Raw genomic sequence first — 22,215 nt, 5'->3', positions numbered from 1 at the left:
GCGGTTCATCCCGAGCAGTTCTGTGACACAGGACTCTGTGCTCTACGGGCTGTTCCCAGGGACACACACCGAGACAAACATCAACTGCAGCTGGAGGATCATCAACTCGGTGAAAGACGCTCTTTGGTCTGCCCGAAACTTGTTGGTCTTCCAGTGCAAAGAGTTGTCCCCGACCGAGTGTTGCAGACTGGCACATTCCAAAGTCCAGGACTACGTGCTGAGGGACGCACTAAAGCTTGGAGCAGCCGCTGCAAAGGCGCAATGGGGAAAGGTCACTGCCTAAGACCTTTCTGCCACAGTGCACCAAGGGACTGGGAACTGTTTAAATCCCCTCGGGCTGTACAGCTCAAAATGAATGTCTGCAAATGATTGTAATATTCATTTATTGTATTGATGCATTTCGTGATACACGTTGTAAAAGTTGAACCTGATTGTATTTTTGTGATGGTGATTTTGAAATGGTTTGGAATGTTGTTGAAGATATTTTGTGAATAAAGTATATTTTTTGCAAAAAGAAATACTATATGTCTCTAGTAATAAAGCCTAGGTTGCTGTATGCTTTACTAACCATTCTCTCAATCTGTCCTGTCACATTCAATGATGTATGGGCATTAACTCCCAGGTCCTCTGTTCCTCCATCCCCTTTAGAATTGTACCCTTTATTTTATATTGTCTCTCTGTATTCTTCCTGCAACAATGAATCACTTCACGCTTCTCTGCATTTAATTTCATCCGCCACTTATCCACCCATTCCATCAACCTATGTCCTTTTGACGTTTTACACTATCCTCCTCACAGTTCACAATGCTTCCAAGTTTTATATCACCCGCAAATTTTTAAATCGTACCCTGTACGCCAAGGTTGAGGTCATTGACATATATCAGGAAGAGCAAGAGTCCCAATACTGAGCCCTGGGGAACTCCACTACAAACCTTCCTCCAGTCCGAAAAACACCTGTTCCACTACTCTCTGTTTCCTGTCAGTCAGCCAATTTTGTGTCCATGTTGCTACTGTCCCTTTTATTTTATGGGCTATAATTTTACCCACAAGTCTGTTTTGTGGCACAAAATCAAATTAGGGGGAGGCAGTGGCGTAGTGGTAATGTTACTAGACTAATCATCAAGAGGCCCAGGCTGATGCTTTGGGGACAAGGGTTCAAAGGGCAGCTGGTGGAATTTTAAATTCAATTAATAATTCTGGAATTGAAGGCTAGTCTCAGTAAGAGTGACCATGAAAGCATTGTTGATTGTTGTAAAAACCCATCTGGTTCTCTAATGTCCTTTAGGGAAGGAAATCTGCTATCCTTACCTGGTCTGGCCTACATGTGACTCCACACCCACAGAAATGTGGTTGACTCTTAACTGCCCCTCTGAAATGGTGCGGCAAGCCACTTGGTTGAAGGGCAGTTAGGGGTGGGCAACAAATGCTGGCTTTGCCTGTGATGTCCCCATCCCATGAAATAATGTATTCTTAAAAAACCTGCATTTGCCTAAATGACAATTAATTTTGTCCTGAATTATTATTTCTAGAAGCTTCCCCACCACTGAGGTTAAATTGACTGGCCTGTAATTGCCGTACTCATCTTTACACTCTTTTCTTGAACAAGGATGTAACATATGCAATTTTCCAGTCCTCTGGCATCACACCTGTGTCTAAGGAAGACTCAGAAATTGTGGCTAGTGCTTCCACAATTTCCACTCTCACTTCTCTCAGTATCCTTGGATGCATCTTATCCAGTCCTTGTGCCTTATCAACTCTAAGTGCAGACAGCTTACCCAATAACTTCCTGTTTTCAATTTTAATCCCTGCAAGTGTCTCAATTACCTCCTCTTTCACCATGACCTGTGCAGCACCCTGTTCATTGGTAATGACAGATGTAAAGCATTCATTTATTACTTCAGCTATGCCCCCTGTCTCCATGTATAAATTCCCTTTTTGGTCCCTAATCAGCTCCACTCCTCCTTTGACCACCTTTTTACTATTTATGTACCTTATTAAGGACAAGGGTGAGATGGTAGAATGGTTCCCTCTTTTTCTGCTCTTGACTGACCGAAGACAGATGTGTTCTTAAAAAGACATAAAAATTGTTTTAACCCCCGAGTGCTGTGACCGTTAAGTATAGACAAATGATAGACTTTCTCGTAAGGTTTTAAAATGGATAAATGTTCATTATTAACACCTGAAATATATTCACAACTATTCCACCCTGCAATGCTCACACAGACATGCACACACACACAGACACACACACACGCGCACACACGTACAGACAGACACACACACACATACATATATATCAACAGATTGTGATTACAAAAATGGTAGCATGCACTGAGGTCTTAAAAGTCCAAAAACATCACGTCACACTTGTTTCTCTCGTGTTGAAGTCTTGAAACGTTGCAGGCCTGTGATTCCTTTTTGGCCCACTGAAGGAATAGAGTCTGGAAGTTGATGAAGATAAATTCAGAGTGATTTTTTTGCTTGCAGTAGTGGGATCTTTGGCTTCATTCCAGGTGAAGTGCAGTTGAAACCCTAGCGAAAACTTGGTTTGGCTCCTCAAACAGATAGATAAAAACCATTCCAAATCCTCTGCCTTCTGATGTTAGGCAGGGTTCTGTTCTATATGCTGGTATGGAACATTCTCTCTGTTTTGTTACTCCAAAAATGTGTCTTATGAAATCTCCATTATCAGAAAGCTGGTTTCTGACCCGTGACCATAGTATTTGTTTTTCATTATCTTCATAAATGATCTCTGATGACCTGGCCAATGACACACAATAGGATCTGAGTTTCACCCATTCACATACCATTGTGCTAGAATAGGTTTTTTTCATACTCATTCTTTGGAATTCCACTCTGAAGGCAAGAAGTCTGCAGGCCTACTGTGAGCTATTTTCTGCAATCATTTGGGTAAGGGCAGCCATTAGTCCATAGGAGAGGTTTGTTGCACTTTAATGACTTTTCAATGAGATGTTCCAAAAGTTCCTTTGCATTTTAATGTCTTATCTAGACATGCAGGTTAGCTCCAGGGCCATGTGTAGTTCTGTGTATATTGACAGGAAAGAAAAAAGTCACCTGGCCTCTCAACTTCATTTTGGCTTTTAAATATAAAGTGTCCATTCTCAAAAAATCCATGAATTTAGATTGTGTGAGCGTTACAGCCTATAGAAGGCTTTTGGATTATCTTTTATATTAGCTGCTAGTCTTTTATCTTTGCATCTTTTATATGTTTTTTCACTACCCCTCTGATCCTTCTATATTCAGCCTGGGTCTTGGTTGTATTGTCCTGACATCTTTCATAAGCATGCTTTTTCTTCTTCACCTTAATATCTAGCTCTTTTGTCATCTGTGGAGCTCTGGATTTGTTTGCTCTGCCTTCCCACTTCATGGGTATATACCTTGTCTGTGCCCAAACTATTTCTTCTCTAAAGGCAGCCCATTGCTCAGTCACCATTTTGTCTGCCAACCTTTGATTCCAATTGATCTGCATCAGATCCATTCTCACCCCTTTGAAATTGGCTTTCGCTCAGTTAATTATTCTTACTCTGTGTTGTTCTTTGTCCTTTTCCGAAGCCATCCTAAACCTTACGGGCAGGATCTTTAGGTCGGTGATGGGGGCCGCTTGCCGACACGTGAAATGACGTGGGATGACGCTGGGCAGAACTCCCAACGTCACCACGCGTCATTTCAATTTTCAGGTTGGCGGGGGCACAGCCGAATCAGCTGTGCGCCCGCCGACCTGTCAACGGCCTATTGAGGCTATTGGCAAAGTCATTAACCTCATTAATGGACCTGCCTGTCCAATCTCAGGGTTGTCGGGCAGGCCGGGAGCCCTGGTGGGCTTCAGAAAAAAAGCATCAAACCTCATCCACCGGCGGGATGAGGTTTCATGAGGGTTTTAAAAATTTTAATAAATGTATGATTTCAAGTGATGGACATGTCCCAACTCATGCGACAGTGTCACATAAGGGGACATGTCAGGGAAATTTTGTTTCTGCACCTTTACCATTTTTAAATTTGGCGCCAATTTCCCTGAGGCAGCACTTAGCCTCAGGGAGATGAGTGCGCTCTTTCATGTGCACATGCGCAAAAGAGCGCATTCTCAGCTGAGGGAATCCCCCCCCCCGCCCACACAGGAAGCACATAGCGCTTCCTGGCGGACGTCATGCTGGGTGGGCCTTAATTAGCCCACCCACGTAAAATGACAGCGCGCCCCCGATCGGAGGCGCCAATCGGAGGCGTGCCTGCCCGTGCCTGCTCCTGCACTTCCTATCCCCCCCCATAGGGGCGATAATTCTTCCCTATGATACAATAATCACTGTCCCCTAAATTTTCCCCTACTAACACTCTATCCACCTGACTTACTTCATTCCCAAAAACCTGGTCTAGCAGTATCTGTGGTCATTTTCAGGTTGGCAAACAGGGTGTAACTAATAAACTATATTAATGGCTTAGAGGAAGGGACCAACTGTAATGTATTCCAGTTTGCTGGCAATGCAAAGCCAGATGGGAAACTTTGAGGAGAACACAAGGAGTCTACAAAGGGAAATAGACAGGTTAAGTGAATGGGCAAGAAGGTGGCAAATGGAGTGTAATATGGAGAAAAATTAGGTTTTTCACTTTGGTAGGAAGAATAGAGAATCACAATATCCTATAAATGGTGAGTAACTGTTGGTGTTCAGAGGAATTTTGGTGTACATTAAGATGAGATTGAGATGGGGAGAAATTTCTTCACTTGGGGGGTTGTGAATCTTTGGGCTGTGAATATTCAGCCTTGAGTATATTCAAGGCAGCGATTGATTGATCCTTGGAAAACAAGGGAATCAAGGGAGTTGGGGATTAGGCGGATTGGCGGAAGTTGAGGTTGAATATTAACAATGATCATGGGCGGGATTTTCTGCAATCACCCTCCGCCCGGGATATTCCCGTCCCGCCGCAAGTCAATGGGCTTCTGGCTGGGGCGCCGCCTCTCCCACAATAGGGCCGGAAAATCCCAGCCCTTATTAAATGGCAGAGCGGGCTCAAGAGGCCATTTGGCCTACTCCTGCTTCAATTTCTTATGATGCTCCTGTGCACTAACTCCTGTTTTATTGCTGCCTTACAAAAAAGCATTTTGTTTTTCTTTTAAATGATAGATTAACCCCACTCTGCTACCCACTGGAGATAAATGGTGAATTGAAGCCTGAATTGGAAGCGGTAAAAACAACTATGCCTTCATTCTCAATTGCCAAATTGGGTCCAGTTTGTGTCATAAAGCATTGTTGTGCAATTCCATTAAAAACAGAATTGATAACATCCATCCACACATTTCTGTGGCCATAACTCTGCTGTCAATTGCTGGAACCAAGATAACAATGCTGTTATAAATGAACTAGAAACACCATCCCTGGTGGTCTGACGGGAGCAGTTTTTCTTGCTGCTTTTTGCAGGAAAACTTAATGAAGAGAGACAGTGGTTATCTGTGTCTGATCCTGAAATGGTAGTGTATTGTACACCCAGCTACAAACAACGTCCAGAAAAGGATATATTCATATCCCTGATCTGGAGAAAAGAATCAATTTTCAGATTCAACTTCAGGATAACTAAGTATTACAGGGTATGAAGCCAAGCAAATTAGCATGTTCAAATCCTGCCCTCCTGCTATATGTATTCATTCCCTTCCACTTGAATGGTAGGAAAAAAACAAAAAGCTAAAAGCTACTGCGGATGCTGGAAATCCAAAACAAAAACAGAATTACCTGGAAAAACTCAGCAGGTCTGGCAGCATCGGTGGAGAAGAAATCAGTTAACGTTTCGAGTCTTCATGACCCTTTGGGTAGGAAAGCCTGGGCTATGGATGAATTATTGCCGTTGCTGGTAACACCTCATAATTTGTTAATCAAGGTGAGACAATTTAGTTCAAAGTCTTACAGGGTTGGAAGTTTCCAGGTGTGATATCCAGTAAAGGGTTAACCTAACAAGAATGTGTCAGGAAACAGCTAATGCAGAGAGATGGGCGTGACCAGGGATTGTTGATCACATTCCTGAATGATAGTAAGCTTACTGGAAACTATTTAACCACAAGTCGTGGTGTTTGCTCTGATACTGCACTTTAACAACATCGCAACAGAATTGATCACATTCGGAGCCGGAAGTGTCCTCACCATGAGGTGGGGCCCATTGTGTCCTGTTCTGAAGAACAACACAAGAGACGAGTTAATCAACCAGCAGGATGGGCCCGAGGGATGAGTTAATCAACAGTGCAATACCACTGATAAGCCGAATTCCAGCGGCTATGGTCACCCACGAATAAAGGAGGATAAAAGGAAGACTGAAGGCTAAGCGAGGCAGGAGGACCCGGGACCAACACTCTAGAAGCAGACCCGAAGTTGGATTTCGTGAGCAAGTACCACACAGGCCGGCTTGATCAACCTGAGGACAGATGGGTAATATCACACCCATAAGAGAGTATTTGGTTAATGTAATTGGGATATTTAGTGATGAAGCTACCTTTAGCAAAATAAAGCATTGTGATGGTTTAAGTGGAAACTTGTCCACACTGGTTGTTACTCAATACCACTGGCAAGCGTGTAGGACATGCTAGACACAGGTCAACAGAGGGTGAAGTCCCAGTTTTAAATTAGACAGTCTCCAATTCTGGTGCCACAATTGGCCTCAATACCACTGAGGTTAAGGAGAAAATGAAAAAAGAATCAGCCAGTATTCTCACTCCTGATTACTAGCTCAAAATGTGTGTCAGGCATCGAACGGAGGATCAGAGGCCCAAGCTTATCTCCACAGCGACAGAGATTATATAGAGAAACACTTCCAGTTCACCAACATTATCAGGGAAAATACACACACCTACGTCACAGCTGAAGCTCCAGGAATCCTGCATCCTACTTCAACTGGACCATTGAAGAAATGCATATATTTTTAAAATAGTCATTTAATTTCAAATTGTTGAAGAGCAGGTTGAGATGCTCTGTGACCTGTTGAGGGTATTACATGAATGTGAGTCTTTTACACACTATTGAAAAGATGCTGATGTAACATTTACTTTGAGCAAGAAGTACCATTACATGAACATTGCATCATTGTCAGAGGCACTAGGTGAAAGCAGCATTAGTCTGGACTGAGCATTCAAGAAACCATTTTCTTCCAGGAGAAGCAGCTATGCTGAAAGGTCCAAGCTTGTTTCAAAGGTTGGTTTGAAGGATGAAAAGAGCACACAGGAAACTCAATTGAAAGGAATAAGCATCTTTATTTTAATAAATAGAAAATATTAGAACTATTATTCTGTAAATGTTTAATGGTGGTTAACCTTCATTACAATCAGATGCTTCATTCAAAATAAACAAGCAACGTACAAAAGCATCTCTTACAGCTCAGCGCAATCTTTGCCATAGCTTTCTCCAGATCAGCCATGATCATATTGAATGGCAGAGCAGGCTCAAAGGGCCAAGTGGCCTACTGCTGCTCCTATGTTCCTGTGTTCCAGTGCAAAAAATATCCTGTTGGATATATTTACACGGTTAAGCATTAATTCAGTCCTGATTTCTCTTCTTATTTTTCAGATGCAAGAAGACTGGGTGCCTGGCTTTTCAATGGATCCATTTGTCTAAGGATGAGCCAGAAAAGAACGTGTATGAGGAGGCTGTCAATGACAAGTGAAGGGGATATTGACCTCAGATAGTCACAGAGAAGGTCTTAGATGACACAGTAGAGAAGAGCTACATTCTGGCACAGCTGATGAAAACTTGCTGATTTTGCACTAGAGTTCTAAGCAGATTGAGTAGAATTAACCTCTTCCTTACCAATTGCTTGTTCCAGCATCTTATACGAGTGAAGCTCATACATGTGGATGTGAAGTTCCTAGATCACATATTGGCATTGTCTGGTTCATGCTCCTCCCGAAGCTTCAAAGGTTGAGGAGAGGGGTACCAAAAGCTAACATCTGCTGCTTATAGCTGACACTCCACTAGTCCAGAATCTTGCCCATCTTTGTGGTAATTCTAGGTAAACCTTGTGGGAGAATCTGGCAACCTAGGCCAAGCCCTCCTGCCACTTGGTCACAGACTATAGTTTGAGACTATATGAGAATGCTGTTCAGTGACCACAGCAATAACTCCTCCTCACCAATTGTCCTCTTGCATCCATCATTGCCCATTGCATTACGTAAAAATATACATGCAATGCAACTAGAAACAGTTATGAATAGAATTTTGGGAGGGACTTAAAAAAGTAAATGAGGTGCAACTATAGACAACTGGACTAAGGATTTCCTATTTGTAAAGTATAAACCAAGTTTTTTTATGGACATGCAATGTTTATTGATATGTTATGTTTATGCACAGTTTGTTTCCACTACTTACTACACTGAAAGGTTGTATGAAAGGATAGACAACAACATAAACTTACCAGACATTTGGGATTCCAGGGTAAATACTCTGTATCCTGGAATGATTTTGCCGAACTTTACATCCCTTTCCTTTGACCAAGTTAGACTTCAGCCGATGGCGTAGTACCTCAATGGTGTTCTTTCAATCCCTGGACACTGAACTCCAAGTTTCTTTTTGCTTCTGTGAGATTTCAGATCTTTCTTGACAATCCTTTGGTGGTTGCTATAGTTTAGCCGGTACTTTGGGGATGCAGACATTGTAAAAATAACACTATAATGTTTGCAAGATTTCTTGACAAGAATAAATAATGGCAGACTGATGTGTGGTCTCACAGCCTTCTTCTGGACTCCAGTTTGCTCAGTTACTGTGAACCACATCATTTGTGCTGATCAAAATAAGTTTTCTTGTATATTTATATGTGATGATTGAATAACGGAAAATAACCTCTGGTAGGATATCTCAATTTAGCAATTGTAGCAAATAAATGTGTTGATTTGTAGGAATGATAACCTTCGCACATAAACCAGGTAAAGGAGTTCATTAATGATGTCATTGAAATGCTTTAAGTTAACACAAAATGCTAAGTTGGGTCACCTCTAATTCAATCTCCAAAAAAATTGACTTTACCCATTCCCAGCTTTGGGAAGTGATCTCAGTTTGGTCGATATTTAGCACAGTACAGATCATAGAGGCAAAAGGAACTTATAATTCTGCAGGTCTGTTCATTTCAAAATTGTTATGCTATATTCTCAACCAAAAAAATAGGATCTTGTACATTATGCATGTATTCAATGATGAAACAACAACCTGAAAGTACACTGGAAACATTACTATGTGTATAAGTTGGTCTGAAAGATTTGTAAAGAGGACTACCTAGATAATACTGTTAATGATTGAGATATTTGAAAATCCCATAGCCAAAGTTGCAAACAAATGGGCTTCAATATATTAGGACTCTTTGATCTCTGAGGCCCATAATAGTCATAATTGCAGTAATCTTTTCTGGCAGGTTTTTTAAGCATCAGCAAATGCTAAGTTTAATAGTTTGAACTAAAATTCATCTATTGATCTTTCCCTTTCAGAAAACTGAAGAAACAAGGATTAATATTCAGCTAACTTAGTCTTTGATGTTACAATCTCACAAATTTTTCTTGGATGGTTATAACCAGAATTGGCTGAAATGAGTACCTCATTAAACATCAAGATGAAGAAAACTGACTTTCGTCTGAAGCTCTGATTTCTGATGCACCATTGTAGCCCAAGGTCTGACGATCGGAAATGAGACGATGATAATGATGATGAAGCTAAAGGCGCAACTGCTTATACTTTTGATTGCTCACCATCAGTCATTTCTCCTTCCTCTTCAGCCACTCCACCTTCCTCTATCTCTTCTTCCTCTACCTCTTCCTCATCTTCACCCTGGCACTCTGTACAATAAAAGCAAAGAGAACTCATCAGGAACCTCAGACCTGCTGTATCCAGATCATCAACATCAGCCTTCCCGATTAGCCAAGGGGAGTTAGTAGTTCACTTGAGTCATGAGCCATTACTCACTGCTAAAGTGCCCAATTTGTAATATGTTACCAGACAGAATCCAAACTAATCTGCCAGAAAATTAGGAAACCCTAGTATAACATGCTGAAAAGTTTCATTCAAAAGTACACCTGTTTGAAATGCTTCCTACAGTTACCCAAACCATGGTACAGCCACAGAAAATTTGGAAGATGTCTTTAACTTTGAGAACACTGATGAACTTTTAAGTTATGTCAGTAGTGTATTTAATGGGACCCAACCACATACAGCCTGCATATACTTCTACAAAAGCCCTATGCACAGCCACAACAGTGAGGGGAAGTTACTGGACAACCACCAAAAACAGCGGAGCAATCTCTGGAGGTGAGGGTTGAAGTGGCAGCCTAGTGGGATCAACAGTGTGGAGGGTTCAACATTTGGCAGCAATCAAATTCTTTTAATGTGGGCTTGGGAGGGGAATTCCTGCACCATTATCCAGCCCTCGCTCAGCCGGGTTCCATATTCAGCTAGGTATATATTTTATTAAATTTCCTTGTTGGTTTTAGCCTAACAGGACTGCTGCATGTAGGCCTGGCTTTCCCGAGCGAATTCAATGCAGACTTAGTTGTGGGGGCCCTCAAGCCATTGGGCCCTTTATTTTCATATACAGAGAGTGTTTAGCACAGATTTCAGGTAAAGGCACTGCCAGTGATCTTTTGGTCTTATATGGCAGATGGTGCACATGCAATGAGTGTGTACTGTCTGCCCACCACATCGGAGTCTTAGGAGACCATTTAACACTTGAAAAACCAGTGCTAAGTGGACAAATTTCTTGGCCAGAGTTAGGGTGAATGATGTTGCTTGGATTGGAGAAGTGTTGGATGGGGCACAGCCCAGGGGTCAATGCTGGGTCCACTTTTGATATATGATATTGAACCTGGGAAGAGAAAGGAAGAAAAAAGACTAGCATTTATTTAGCACCTTTCACAACCTCACTACCTTTCAAAGTGCTTCACAACCAATGAAGTATAGGGAACCTGATCTCAATATTTGCTGATGACAAAATAGGAGATTTGGCAAAGAGTGAGGAGGACTTGAAAAGAGTTCAGGGGAAATTAAATAGGATATCAGAATATATTTTCAGGTGGAATATGGAATTTAAAGTCGATAAGTGTGAGGTAACATGTTTTTTGTGAAAAACAAGGAATGGGAATATACACATAATGCAGAAAGCGCAGATGTATAAAAAGATTAATAGGCTAAAATACATAATTCTCTGAAAGTGCAAATAGGCAAAGCCATAAAAAGCTCTTCAGAATTTCATACTCAAGGCCATGGTTGGGATAAATATCTGGCATATATGAAGATACAAAAGTGTGGGGAGAGATTAGGGTAGTAGGATTCGTTTTTGATTGTCATAGTACTGGAGTCGAGTAGCTTTATCCCATATTGTGAACTTGTTTAAGTTTTCATTTCATTATCCTATTTGAAAGTCTATTCCATGTACTGATCATTCTTTGTTTGAAGAGTCTCCTCTACAAGAATTAAAGTTTCTAGCACTGTCAGGATTTAACTTGAGATAGTGTTTCTAATGTACCTTTTCTGTGCTTTTTACTGTCTTATACACTGCTATCCTATAAATTGGAGTCCTCAGCTAAAAGCAGCCTCATTCCAATGAGTGCAGGCCCATAGCACAATACTGCCTTTGATCCATGACAGATTTTTAAGATAAGATATGGATGTTGGAAGTCTGGATGAGTTGGAGTTTGCATAGGGTGGAGCTTGAGAGTTCAGAGAAGATAACATTGGAGAACTTGTGCTGGACATGTCAAAGACCTGGATAGAATTTGAGCAGTGGTTGCAGGTGCTTAGGAAGTGAGCTGGACAAAACTGTGGAAGGTCTTGTGGTGCAGCGGTAGTGTCCCTGCCTCTGAGCTAGAAGCTCTGGGTTCAAGTCCCACTCCAGGAACTGGTAGCCAAGGAAGGTACATTCATAATGTGGCCAAACAGGTTAAGTGTCAACTTTCAAATCCTTCCAACACACACCAATGGTAGGCAGTGAGAGGGATTCCTGGTCATCAATGGATTGCACACATCCATGTGATGGAAAGAAATTGAAGCCCCTACCATCACTATCCATAGCTCCAGGCTACAGCATGCATGTGAAAGTGTATGTTGCCGTTGGACTCTTTGTTGGGGGTAGAACCAGTTGGCTGGATGTCTGGCCTGGATCAGGTGTGTTTGAAACTGGTATATGTAAGGTCCAGCATTACTAAACAAATGTAGATCATTTTCAAATGTATTTAGGTTTGGCATCATTGATAAGATAAGACACCCATGTTGTTTGGGTGGCTAGTTTGTTAAAGAAAGAGAACCCGTATAACCCAAGGATCCTGCACTATCTGGTTGTCTTCAACCTTTATAATTGTGTGGAAATTAACATCAGAGATTGCATTACCAAGAATGTGCTGCATGAGACTGAAAGAAGTGGGTTTCTGAATAGTGTGCATTAACACCTGGTAGACAGCTTCCAGTTCTGTCATTGAGTACCATGTCACTTAATGTCTCAACACAACATTTCTGTAGTTATTTCTGATCATGCCTTTTAGCTTGTATGCAGTGGCTGTGACTCCTTGCCTTCTGAGGTGACAGGAGAATATCATGGGCACCCTCACATTTTCCAGTAAGAAAGTTACATCCATACATCTGAAATTCTCTCCCCAAAAAGGCTGTCTATGCTGGAACTATTGGAACTCTCAAGATTGAGATTGATAGATTTTTATTAAGGTCAGGGCATCAAGGGATAGGTAAATGAAATTGAGATAAAGGATGGCAGAATAGACTCAAGGGACAAAATGACCTAATTTTGTTCCTATATTCCGACATAGCATTGCATTTAAATAAGGCTGTCCTTTTGTTTCCTATAACCCACAGAGAAGGCGGGGAATGCGGCCCACCATCAACAGGCTGAGTGGACGATCGCAAACTGGTTTCACGACGTTGTGAAACTGATTTTTGGCCTTCTTGTCATGTTGTCCACTCACGCCACCGAATATGCCCAACGCCAGCGGTCACGGACAATTCCCTCCATGGTGTCTCATCTGATAAATCTTTCTCTATAGGAAGGAAGCACCTTGCCTCTATTTGAAGCTTCCCCAATACCAGATTTGAGAACCAGGTTATGTTATGGGACTAATAATCCAGGAGTCTGGGGTAATGATCTGATGAAATGAGCCAACATTCTACTATGGCAATTGGGGAATTTAAATTAAATTTAATTAAGTAAATCTGGAATAAAAAAACTTGTATCACTAATGGTGACAATGTAACAACCAAATTGTCATAAAACCCATCTTGTTCACTAATGGGCTGTTGATTATAAACAATGGCTTGGCCATCCATGACTTTACATCCATATTTGCACATATACCCAGAAAAAAAATTGCCCACTAGATAGCCAATGTCCCATTTTGCATTGTATGAGCACTTCCAGTAATGCAGTTCTGATGGATGTTGGGTTCCTAAAGACTGCCTATTTATAATTGCAGGGGCAAATTGTAGAGCACTAGTGACAATGAAGAAACAAGAGCTCGTGTATGGTTGAGCTGTCAAGCAACTTTTCTTGCTTCTGTTCCACTGTGATATTCCTGTTAATGGCTGCTAAAACCTCCCTTGGAAAAAATTCATGTGTACTCTTCACTTCAGTGATAACACTTAGAATTTTCCCATTTGTCGATGCCAGTAGCTGAAGTAAAGTTTGTTTGCACAGTTGTGGAATGTTACTCAAGTTTTACATTAGTAACCTTATAAATGCCTTAAAAAACAAGAAGGACTTGTTAAACTCACTTTTTTCTAATGTTCATTCATCCATTTGCAGAGAGTTGGAATTTTAATTCCAATATAAGCCTATTCAGATTTTCTAACAGTCTGACACCACTTTTTATTCACTCCATGTTTTCAATAAAGTTAATGGAGAAAATTAACCATGGTCCCTAATTGTTCTAATAAACAAAAGAATACTGCACTAAAACAAAGTGTACCTGACTGGAAGTTTATCCTTTGCAGCGCCTGCTCAGCTCTTCCGAGATTGACCACAAAATGATCCATGTTTTCATACCCAGGCTCCGTTCTCTCCAACTGAGCTGCTTTTGAAGTATCAACAACTCTAAGAGTCAGGCAATAAAATATTATTACAGACTGGTTGACATGTACACTGAAATTTGAGAATCAACTGGAACAGTAATTAAGGTGCACCTGTGATTAAACTGGAGCTAAGTAAAGGTTTTCTCCATTTTGTTTAATGCAATTTCCGTCTAGAGATATCATGATCAGATTGAATTTGAAATGAGAGTTGCAATTAAAATGTTACAGACTTAGGAGAGCATTTCTCAGTTATATTGTGATTACCATTTATAATTACTTCCATTTCCACATAATGTTAATTTGATATTGATGTAATTGGTGTTAGGAAAAGTAAGAAAACCTAATTTAAACTAATCTTTAAACATATACATTCTTATCTCTTAGCTTTCCAAATCCAGCCATATTAGCAGCAATTGTGCAGATTTTTAGCAAGGAAATCTCTGCAGCCAAGTGGGAAGCTGATTAGAATTTGGTACCATGAGACAGCACACTGGTGATACTTTCTTGAGGTAGGACATGCTCCTGGACAGAAAGTCTGAAAAGCTACCTTCTAACCAGGCTACCTTAGATGTGCGAAGTGCCTGGAGCCCTGATCAAGCAGATGAATCTCAATCATTGGACATCTCTTTATAGTTGTGAACTGATGTCTTTGTGAAATATGTAACTAGAGGAGATATTCACACAGCACTGTTCTGGGATGGACAGATAGTTATTTCAAACTTCAATATTTATGACCTTAATTTTTGTTCTAATGAATTAATGCAGGTTCGGGCTGAAGGAAAATGCTCATTATGTCTGAATTTTCTCAATGTTCATTGCAATAGTCTAAAAGGGGGAAGCATTTTTTTTCTTTCATCTATGTGTATTTTGCCAGTACTACATTTCCCTATTTACATTAATCCTATAAATTAGCTTCCATCTGAAAATGTGTTGGCGTGGAGAAATTTTGTTTGAAATGGTCATTTGGGTTTAGTTTTAACAACAAAGGCTGTGAAAGATATTTTAAAATCCCATTCAGTATCGTAAGCTGCCTTTTCCCTCTCCAGGAACAACTGGTTGCACCACTGAAAACCTTTGAATGTATATTTCAATATGATTATACTGATATACTGTGCTTATTCCATCAGGTCACAGAAACAGTGTAAATCTATATCCCCATGGATGAATCCAAGGACAGTTGTTACTGTTTGAAGAAATAACATTTGCTTCCTATCTACATGGATCAATGCATACTTCCTGTCTGAGAAGCAGTGCTTTCCATCTATGAGAAACTATGCATATTTCCTACCAGAGGCAAAATTCCTATTGTCGTTAGTATTGTACTGAGACGGCAAGTCATTCATTTACACTCCACTGAAAGAGGAGCTATGGATGTGAGAACAGATGAGGTTGTGAGTGTGAGACAGAGAGAGAGAGGCACGATGCGCGAGCAAGTGTGTGAGAGAAGAAGAAAGAGAGATTTTGTGAAAGAGAGCACAATATAAGGCATAATGAGGTAATATAAGAAATGGAAGGGTATGTAATGTTTCATTAATGAAAATCAGAGTTTTTACTCAAATAAGTCTTGCTGGACTACCATCACAGCAGAAACAAAAATGTGTTTTTAATTGCCTACCTCTTGAAATCGACTTACTTTTTGATCAGCTGCTTTGTATTCTGTGAACAGAAATGCATCAAATGACCTGGATTGTAAATAAAACCAGAAAAATCCACCATTGTACAATCTTCATAGAAATACGAAAACCAATTGATCCACAGACCTGCAGGAATACTGCCATCTGAGGTTCCTCTGTAAGTTGCAGGGCTGTTTCTACCATCTTGCTTGCTCCCTCCAGGTGATCTCCGTGCTGCCTCATCAGAGATCGTACATATTGCACTTTCTCCTCCTGTTCGCGAGTAATACATTGAAGCATGTCTTTTTTCCTCTCTTCTAGAATAGCATACAGAGTATCGAACTTTTCACAAAGGAGTTGTTTTTGTCTTCTGCTGTTATCCTGCAAACATATGAAAGTATGTTTATAGCTTAAGGGGAGCAGACAGTGGAACCAAATAACAGACACAAAGTATTGCAGTGGACAAAACTGGCTTTTAAAAAGAAAGCTACAAAAGTTACACTACATTTTCTGAAATTAGGAAGCATTCCCTGCCCAAAGAGAGGTGTCCAACCCTCTACTCCACAAATGCTACTCTGTAAGAGACATCTGAAAGCAACCCTTCTTCCCATCCTGATGAGGGTACTCGCAGCTAGAAAGTCATGTCTCAAATTACCTTGCACAGAGTACAATATACTGAGGGCATAGGACTTGTAACAGAATTGGGGTCATTGCAAACAAGGGCCCCAAAAATCTGCAGAAGTTCTTCTGGTCTCTCACTGTGGCTTTGACCAGAGACTGATGGACACCCCAGGAAAATAATGGGGTTGGCCACTTCTCTGAGGCTTCTGCTGATCTCCTGCCAAATTTACAGTGGGAGACTAGAAGAACACTTGGGAAACTTCTGGGCCAAAACAGGAAATACATGAGCAGTGAATATCTACACAAATATTTGATGCCAGTATCAATATCCACCATGATGGCAAATATGTTGCGCAATGTATATGGAGCCATAGAAACCAGGAAAATCTGGATTTGATCCCTAATCTGTTCTGAGCAAGCTGATTTCAGTTTAACAGTGATGGGTGGAGGGTTACAATTGGTTTATAGCCATAAGATTAATGAGAGAAAAAAAAACTCAACTTCTGAATGCCAGCCAGCAATTCCTGCCAGAAAATACAGAAGTGGACAGGTTTGGGTTTAACTGTGGTGCCATACGGCTGATCAGAATGCCAATAGTATCAGGGTTCACATATGAAGAATGGCCTTTTTTTTACCTGTACTTACCTAAATTTAAATCCACCCCGGCTCTCTTCAACACTTAAAATCCATCACTTTTCTAGCTCTCTTCAGCTCTGAAGAAGAGTCATACAGATGTGAAGTGTTTACTCTGTTTCTCTCTCCACAGGCACTGTCAGACCTGCTGAGCTTTTCCAACATTTTCTGTTTTTATTTCAGATTTCCAGCATCCGCAGTATTTCGCTTTTAATTACATCCAACTTGATCTGATGGGATGTAATTATCCTCTTACTGTTGGCTGTATGACTTAAGTTTGGTCAGTCTTAATCAATTCCTAGTGAGCACTGGCCCACAACATGCTCCTTCCCCTAAGTTAGCTTTAACTGGTACTAGATGGCCAATCTCAGGAAGCAAAACCACAGAATGACTGCTGTTTGGAATGGAAAAAATGCAGGATGGTGCAATAATGGCTACCCTTCAGAGTTTGGAGCAGAGGTACCTTGTTAGGATGGATGAGAGGGAGTTTTATTCAGAATCTACCCCTGCTGACCCATGCAGAAGTTTTGTACTCAGGATGAAAAGGTTCCATTCCCCAGCCTTTTATCTCACAAAATGTCACACAAAAAAGAACAGGCACTTTTTTGAGATATCCAAGGCCTACCTACAGGAGAGGAAAATTGGTCAAATAACCGATTATTGTTTCTTCAAATAGAATTATCAACAGATTTATCCGAGCTGTTAGCAAATAGATTTGAACATCACTTATGGCCCTAATGCCTCATTCAGTTCCTTTCTGCCCAACCTTCCCAGACAAATGGCTCAGTTTGCACCAGGGGTTCAAGTCCACCCGGTTTGTTAACACACTAAAGCTTGCAATTCCTCAAATATCAGTCGTTGGAGTATACAGCGTGTGACAACACTGGCTTTACATCCGTTACAAACTTACAGCATAAAGACTTCCTTCTCCACCAGTTTTTCAAATGAGTATATCATGTCAACAGAAAATCTCCATAGGATAATATTTCTACCACAATAAAAATTCAATGTCAATACGCCCTGATGGGTCAGCTGCTGAATGCAACATCCAGTTTGGTTCTGAGACACATGAATCAGGAATTGAAACTGGAGGAACAGCACCTCATCTTCCAATCAGGCACTTTACAGCCTTCCAGACTTAACACTGAGTTCAACAGCTTCAGACCATGAACTCTCTCTCCATCCCCACCTCTTTTTGATCCCTTTTTGTCTATATTCATTTTTATTTTTTAATTTTTATTTATTTTTTCCCACTTATTTTCATTATTGTTATTTTTAAAATTTATTTCCGGTTTTCCTCATTGTTTTATCCCCAGCTCTTATCCTATTTTCGATCTTTTTTCCCACCACCGTCCCCTCCCCCACCCCACCCCCACTAGGGTCATCTGTCACTTTCCAGAGCGCTTACCCTGGTCCGGCCATTATCACATCCTGTTTTCCACTCTTAATGTCACCATTAGCACCTCCTTTAGCCAACATCACCACCATTAACAAACCTTTTTTAATGACATCTTTTGCAATCCCTCCTTTGCTTCCACCTATCACTGGTCTTCTATCCAGCTTCACCTGTCCCACCCCCCTTTAAACAGTATATATTTCACCACATTTCTACTTCCCTTTAGCTCTGAAGAAGAGTCATATGGACTCGAAATGTTAACTCTGTCTTTCTCTCCACAGACGCTGCTGAGTTTTTCCAGCATTTTTTGTTTTTGTTTCAGATTTCCAGCATCCGCAGTATTTTGCCTTTATTGAATTGCTGGTCTTTACTAAGTCAGGAAGTTACTTAAACAGTCTACCAGGTTTGGTTATGAAAAATGGTCAACATGAATGAAGTACTGAAGTGCTACACTCATGGAACAACATGTTATTATGAGTCATTGTGACTTGATTCACACAGCCTGCTGGTTAAAGCATTTTAGGGACCAGCGGTATAATTAAACTTAGCATACATCAGGAGGCACCAATAAAGAAAATCAACTTAATGATTCTGAAAGTTAAAGTCCATATTCCATTGCACTTTCAGTGTGATTACTTGTTTTTATAAGTCATAGGCTTATATTAGTTATTCAACCATAAGGTATTAGAATCAAAGTCATCTACTGTTCATTAGACATCCATACACATGAACTTTCCACTAAGCAGTAATTAGAAGTGGGATCTGGCATCTCTGGTCCAAATGCACTGAGCCCAAGTGTAGCACCTCTACAGCCGCCCAGCAGAGATCAGTCAACTCAGCACAGAGCATGAATCAAACCTCAGGACTTCTAGTCCGCATTGCTCTGTCACAGGTGCCTTTAGCAACTGAGGCATCAAGGGAGCTCACGTAACTTTTACACGGAGGAGGGGAGCAGTGGACTGTATAGTTCTGACCAAAGTGATATCTAACTCAGCTGTAGTGATTATAGTTTTGGGAAACGCAGGACTGTAGCTTTAAATATAATCCTGTGTTTTTAAGATCACATGATCTGTGTAAACCAATGTGTTAGCAGCGCGGGGAGCCTCTACAGTCAGAGTTCTCCTTTAGTTGTGGAGTTTGATACACATGTGCAGTTGCTGCTGTCTTGTAAATAAAGTTAAATGTTTCCACTAAGAAAAGTTGTCTGTAGATCAACTCGATAACAAACTGGCGACAAGGATAAATCAGGTTTGGTGCTGTCCCTTGCCCAGCGATTGTGTGTATCTAAGATAATTAAAAAGAAAGGAAGGTAAACTTACTCAAGATGCCACAGTTTGGCAGGATCGATCCCTTTGAGCCAGCCACAGATGACTGGTCTCGATATATAGAACGTCTACTTTCAAGCCAATGAAATCACGGGGAAGGAAAAGAGGAGAGCAATCCTCCTGAGTATTTGTGGGAGCAAAGCCTACAGTTTAATTCGAAGCTTGATGGACCCCAGTGCCCCAGGTTCAAAGACTTTCAGTGAATTAGTAAACCTCGTTAAGGGTCATTTCCAACCCAAGCCCTCAGTCACAATGCAGAGGTTCAGGTTCAATTCATGGAATAGCAGCCTGGGGGAGACCATTGCTACCTATGTGGTGAAATTAAAACAACAAATGGAATATTGTGATTTCAGTGAAACCCTCAATGACATGCTCAGAGGTCGCTTAGTATGTGGCGTGCAGGAAGACACTATTCAGCAAAGATTACTGGCTGAAGTGGATCTTGATTTAAAGAAAGCGTTAGAAGTAGCGTTTGCAAAGGAAAGTGCTGTAAGGGATTCACAAGTGATTCAAGAGGTGCAAAATGGCGCCATTCTCCTAGTTGGGTGGGAACAGTCAGCCGAAAGTGGCGCAAAAAGCCGGGACTCTGCCGTGAAGCCGGAAACAGCCACCACTAACTGAAAAACGAAAGGAAACAACTTAGCAACTAAATTGGAAAATAACTTTCATCAATGTAGAAACAGTCAGTGTTCTAGCAATTGACAATTTAAAGCAGTAGAATGTTATTTTTGTCACAGAAATGAACACAATGAGACATTGCAAAGCGAGATTTCAACAGGCTTCCAAACAACAAATGAAGTCCAATGAAGCCTATAATGTAGAAGAGCCAGAAACAACCAATCCTGACATTTATTCATTATTCAACATGAAAGTTGAGAGGACAGAGCATAATTATTGTCACAGTGCAAGTGAATGGTAAACAATTAAAAATGGAAGTAGACAGGGGTGCTTCTGCCACTGTAACAGGAGAACACACTTTCACATATTTAAATAAAGGTGATCAACAATTAAATTTGGAACAAACACCAGCCAAGTTGTAAATGTACACAGGCGAAGAAATCCAAGTAAAATGTATCACCGGAGCAACTGTTCATTATAGACACCAATCACCTACCAGTGATGGTGGTACATGATGAAGGGCCAAGCCTTCTAGGGTGTGATTGGTTGAAGGAGATTAAAGTAAACTAGTCCAAAATCGGGGATGACACGAAGATTAGTGGGGTGGTAAATAGTGAGGAGGATAGCCTTAGATTACAGGAGGATATAGACAGGCTGGTCAGATGGGCTGATCAGTGGCAAATGGAATTTAATCCAGATATGTGTGAGGTATGATGCACTTGGGCAGGACAGACAAGGCACGGGAATACATGATGAATGGTAGGACCCTGGGAAGTACCAAGTATCAGAGGGATCTTGGTGTGCATGTCCACCTGTCCCTTAAGGTAGCGGGACAGGTAGATAAGGTGGTTAAGAAGGCATGTGGGATACTTGCCTTTATTAGCCAAGGCATAGAATATAAGAGCAGGGAGGTTATGCTGGAACTGTATAAAATGCTGGTTAGGCCACAGCTAGAGTATTGCGTGCAGTTCTGGAATCCACATCATAGGAAAGATGTGATTGCACTAGAGAGAGTGCAGAGGAGATTTACCAGGATGTTGCCTGGGCTGGAGAGTTTTAGTTATGAGGAGAGATTGGATAGACTGGGGTTATTTTCCCTGGAGCAGAGGAGATTGAGGGGCGACATGATTGAGGTGTATAAACTTATGAGGGGCATAGATAGGGTCGACAGGAAGGAGCTTTTCCCCTTGGTGGAGGGATCAATAACCAGAGGGCATAGATTTAAGGTAAGGGGCAGGAGGTTTAGAGGGAATGTGAGGAAGAATTTTTTCACCCAGAGGGTGGTGGGAATCTGGAACTCACTGCCTGACAGGGTGGTAGAGGCAGAAACCCTCATAACATTTAAGAAGTATTTGGTTGTGCACTTGCAAAGCCATCGCTTACAAGGCTATGGGCCTAGTGCTGGAAAATGGGATTAAAATAGTTAGGTACTTGTTTGACTGGCACAGACTTGATGAGCTGTGCTGTAGACCTTTTTCTGTGCTGTAGACCTCTATGACTCTATTTATTTGGGCCACCTGGTAGATGCCCAAGGGTTACACCCAGCTGAAGAGAAGGTTAAAGTAATAAGAGACGCACCTACATCCAAGAACACCTCTGAACTTAAATCATTTTTAGAAACAATAAATTATTATGGACGATTTCTACCAAATTTAAGCACAAATCTAGCCCCTCTACCTTCATTGCTAAGAAAAAACCAGTGTTGGTTTTGGGAGGCACCCCAAAAAAGAAGCCTTCATAAAAGTAAAACAGCTCTTATATTCTTCAAATCCGTTAGTGCATTATGACCAGACGAAGGAATTGGTGCAAACCTGCGATGAGTCTCCCTATGAATGGGAGCGGTACTATCTCACAAAATGGACGACCGCACAGAGAGGCCAATAGGCCTATGTATCCAGGATACTTACCACAGCTGAAAAAGGATAGTCTCAGATTGAAAAGGAAGGCCTGTCGATTATTTTTGGTTTAAAGAA

The 22,215-nt window shown here is 41.1% G+C and overlaps 1 protein-coding gene across 1 annotated transcript in view; it reads right to left on the bottom strand.

The window, feature by feature from the left end:
- trim54 (tripartite motif containing 54) overlaps positions 1–22,215 on the bottom strand; it is a 93,161-nt gene that overhangs the window by 10,003 nt on the left and 60,943 nt on the right. The window contains exons 5-8 of the mRNA XM_078541433.1: positions 15,797–16,030; positions 15,670–15,692; positions 13,934–14,058; positions 9,722–9,808 (exon numbers count right to left, since the gene is read on the bottom strand). Of these exons, the coding sequence (XP_078397559.1) occupies positions 9,722–9,808; positions 13,934–14,058; positions 15,670–15,692; positions 15,797–16,030 (469 nt within the window). The remainder of the gene's footprint in view (positions 1–9,721; positions 9,809–13,933; positions 14,059–15,669; positions 15,693–15,796; positions 16,031–22,215) is intronic.

The sequence above is a fragment of the Cetorhinus maximus genome, chromosome 5 (assembly GCF_964194155.1).
Source record: "Cetorhinus maximus chromosome 5, sCetMax3.hap1.1, whole genome shotgun sequence".
Classification (NCBI taxonomy): domain Eukaryota; kingdom Metazoa; phylum Chordata; class Chondrichthyes; order Lamniformes; family Cetorhinidae; genus Cetorhinus; species Cetorhinus maximus.
The sequence above is the reverse complement of the archived record's forward strand: the minus strand, read 5'-3'. Positions and strand labels throughout refer to the sequence as shown.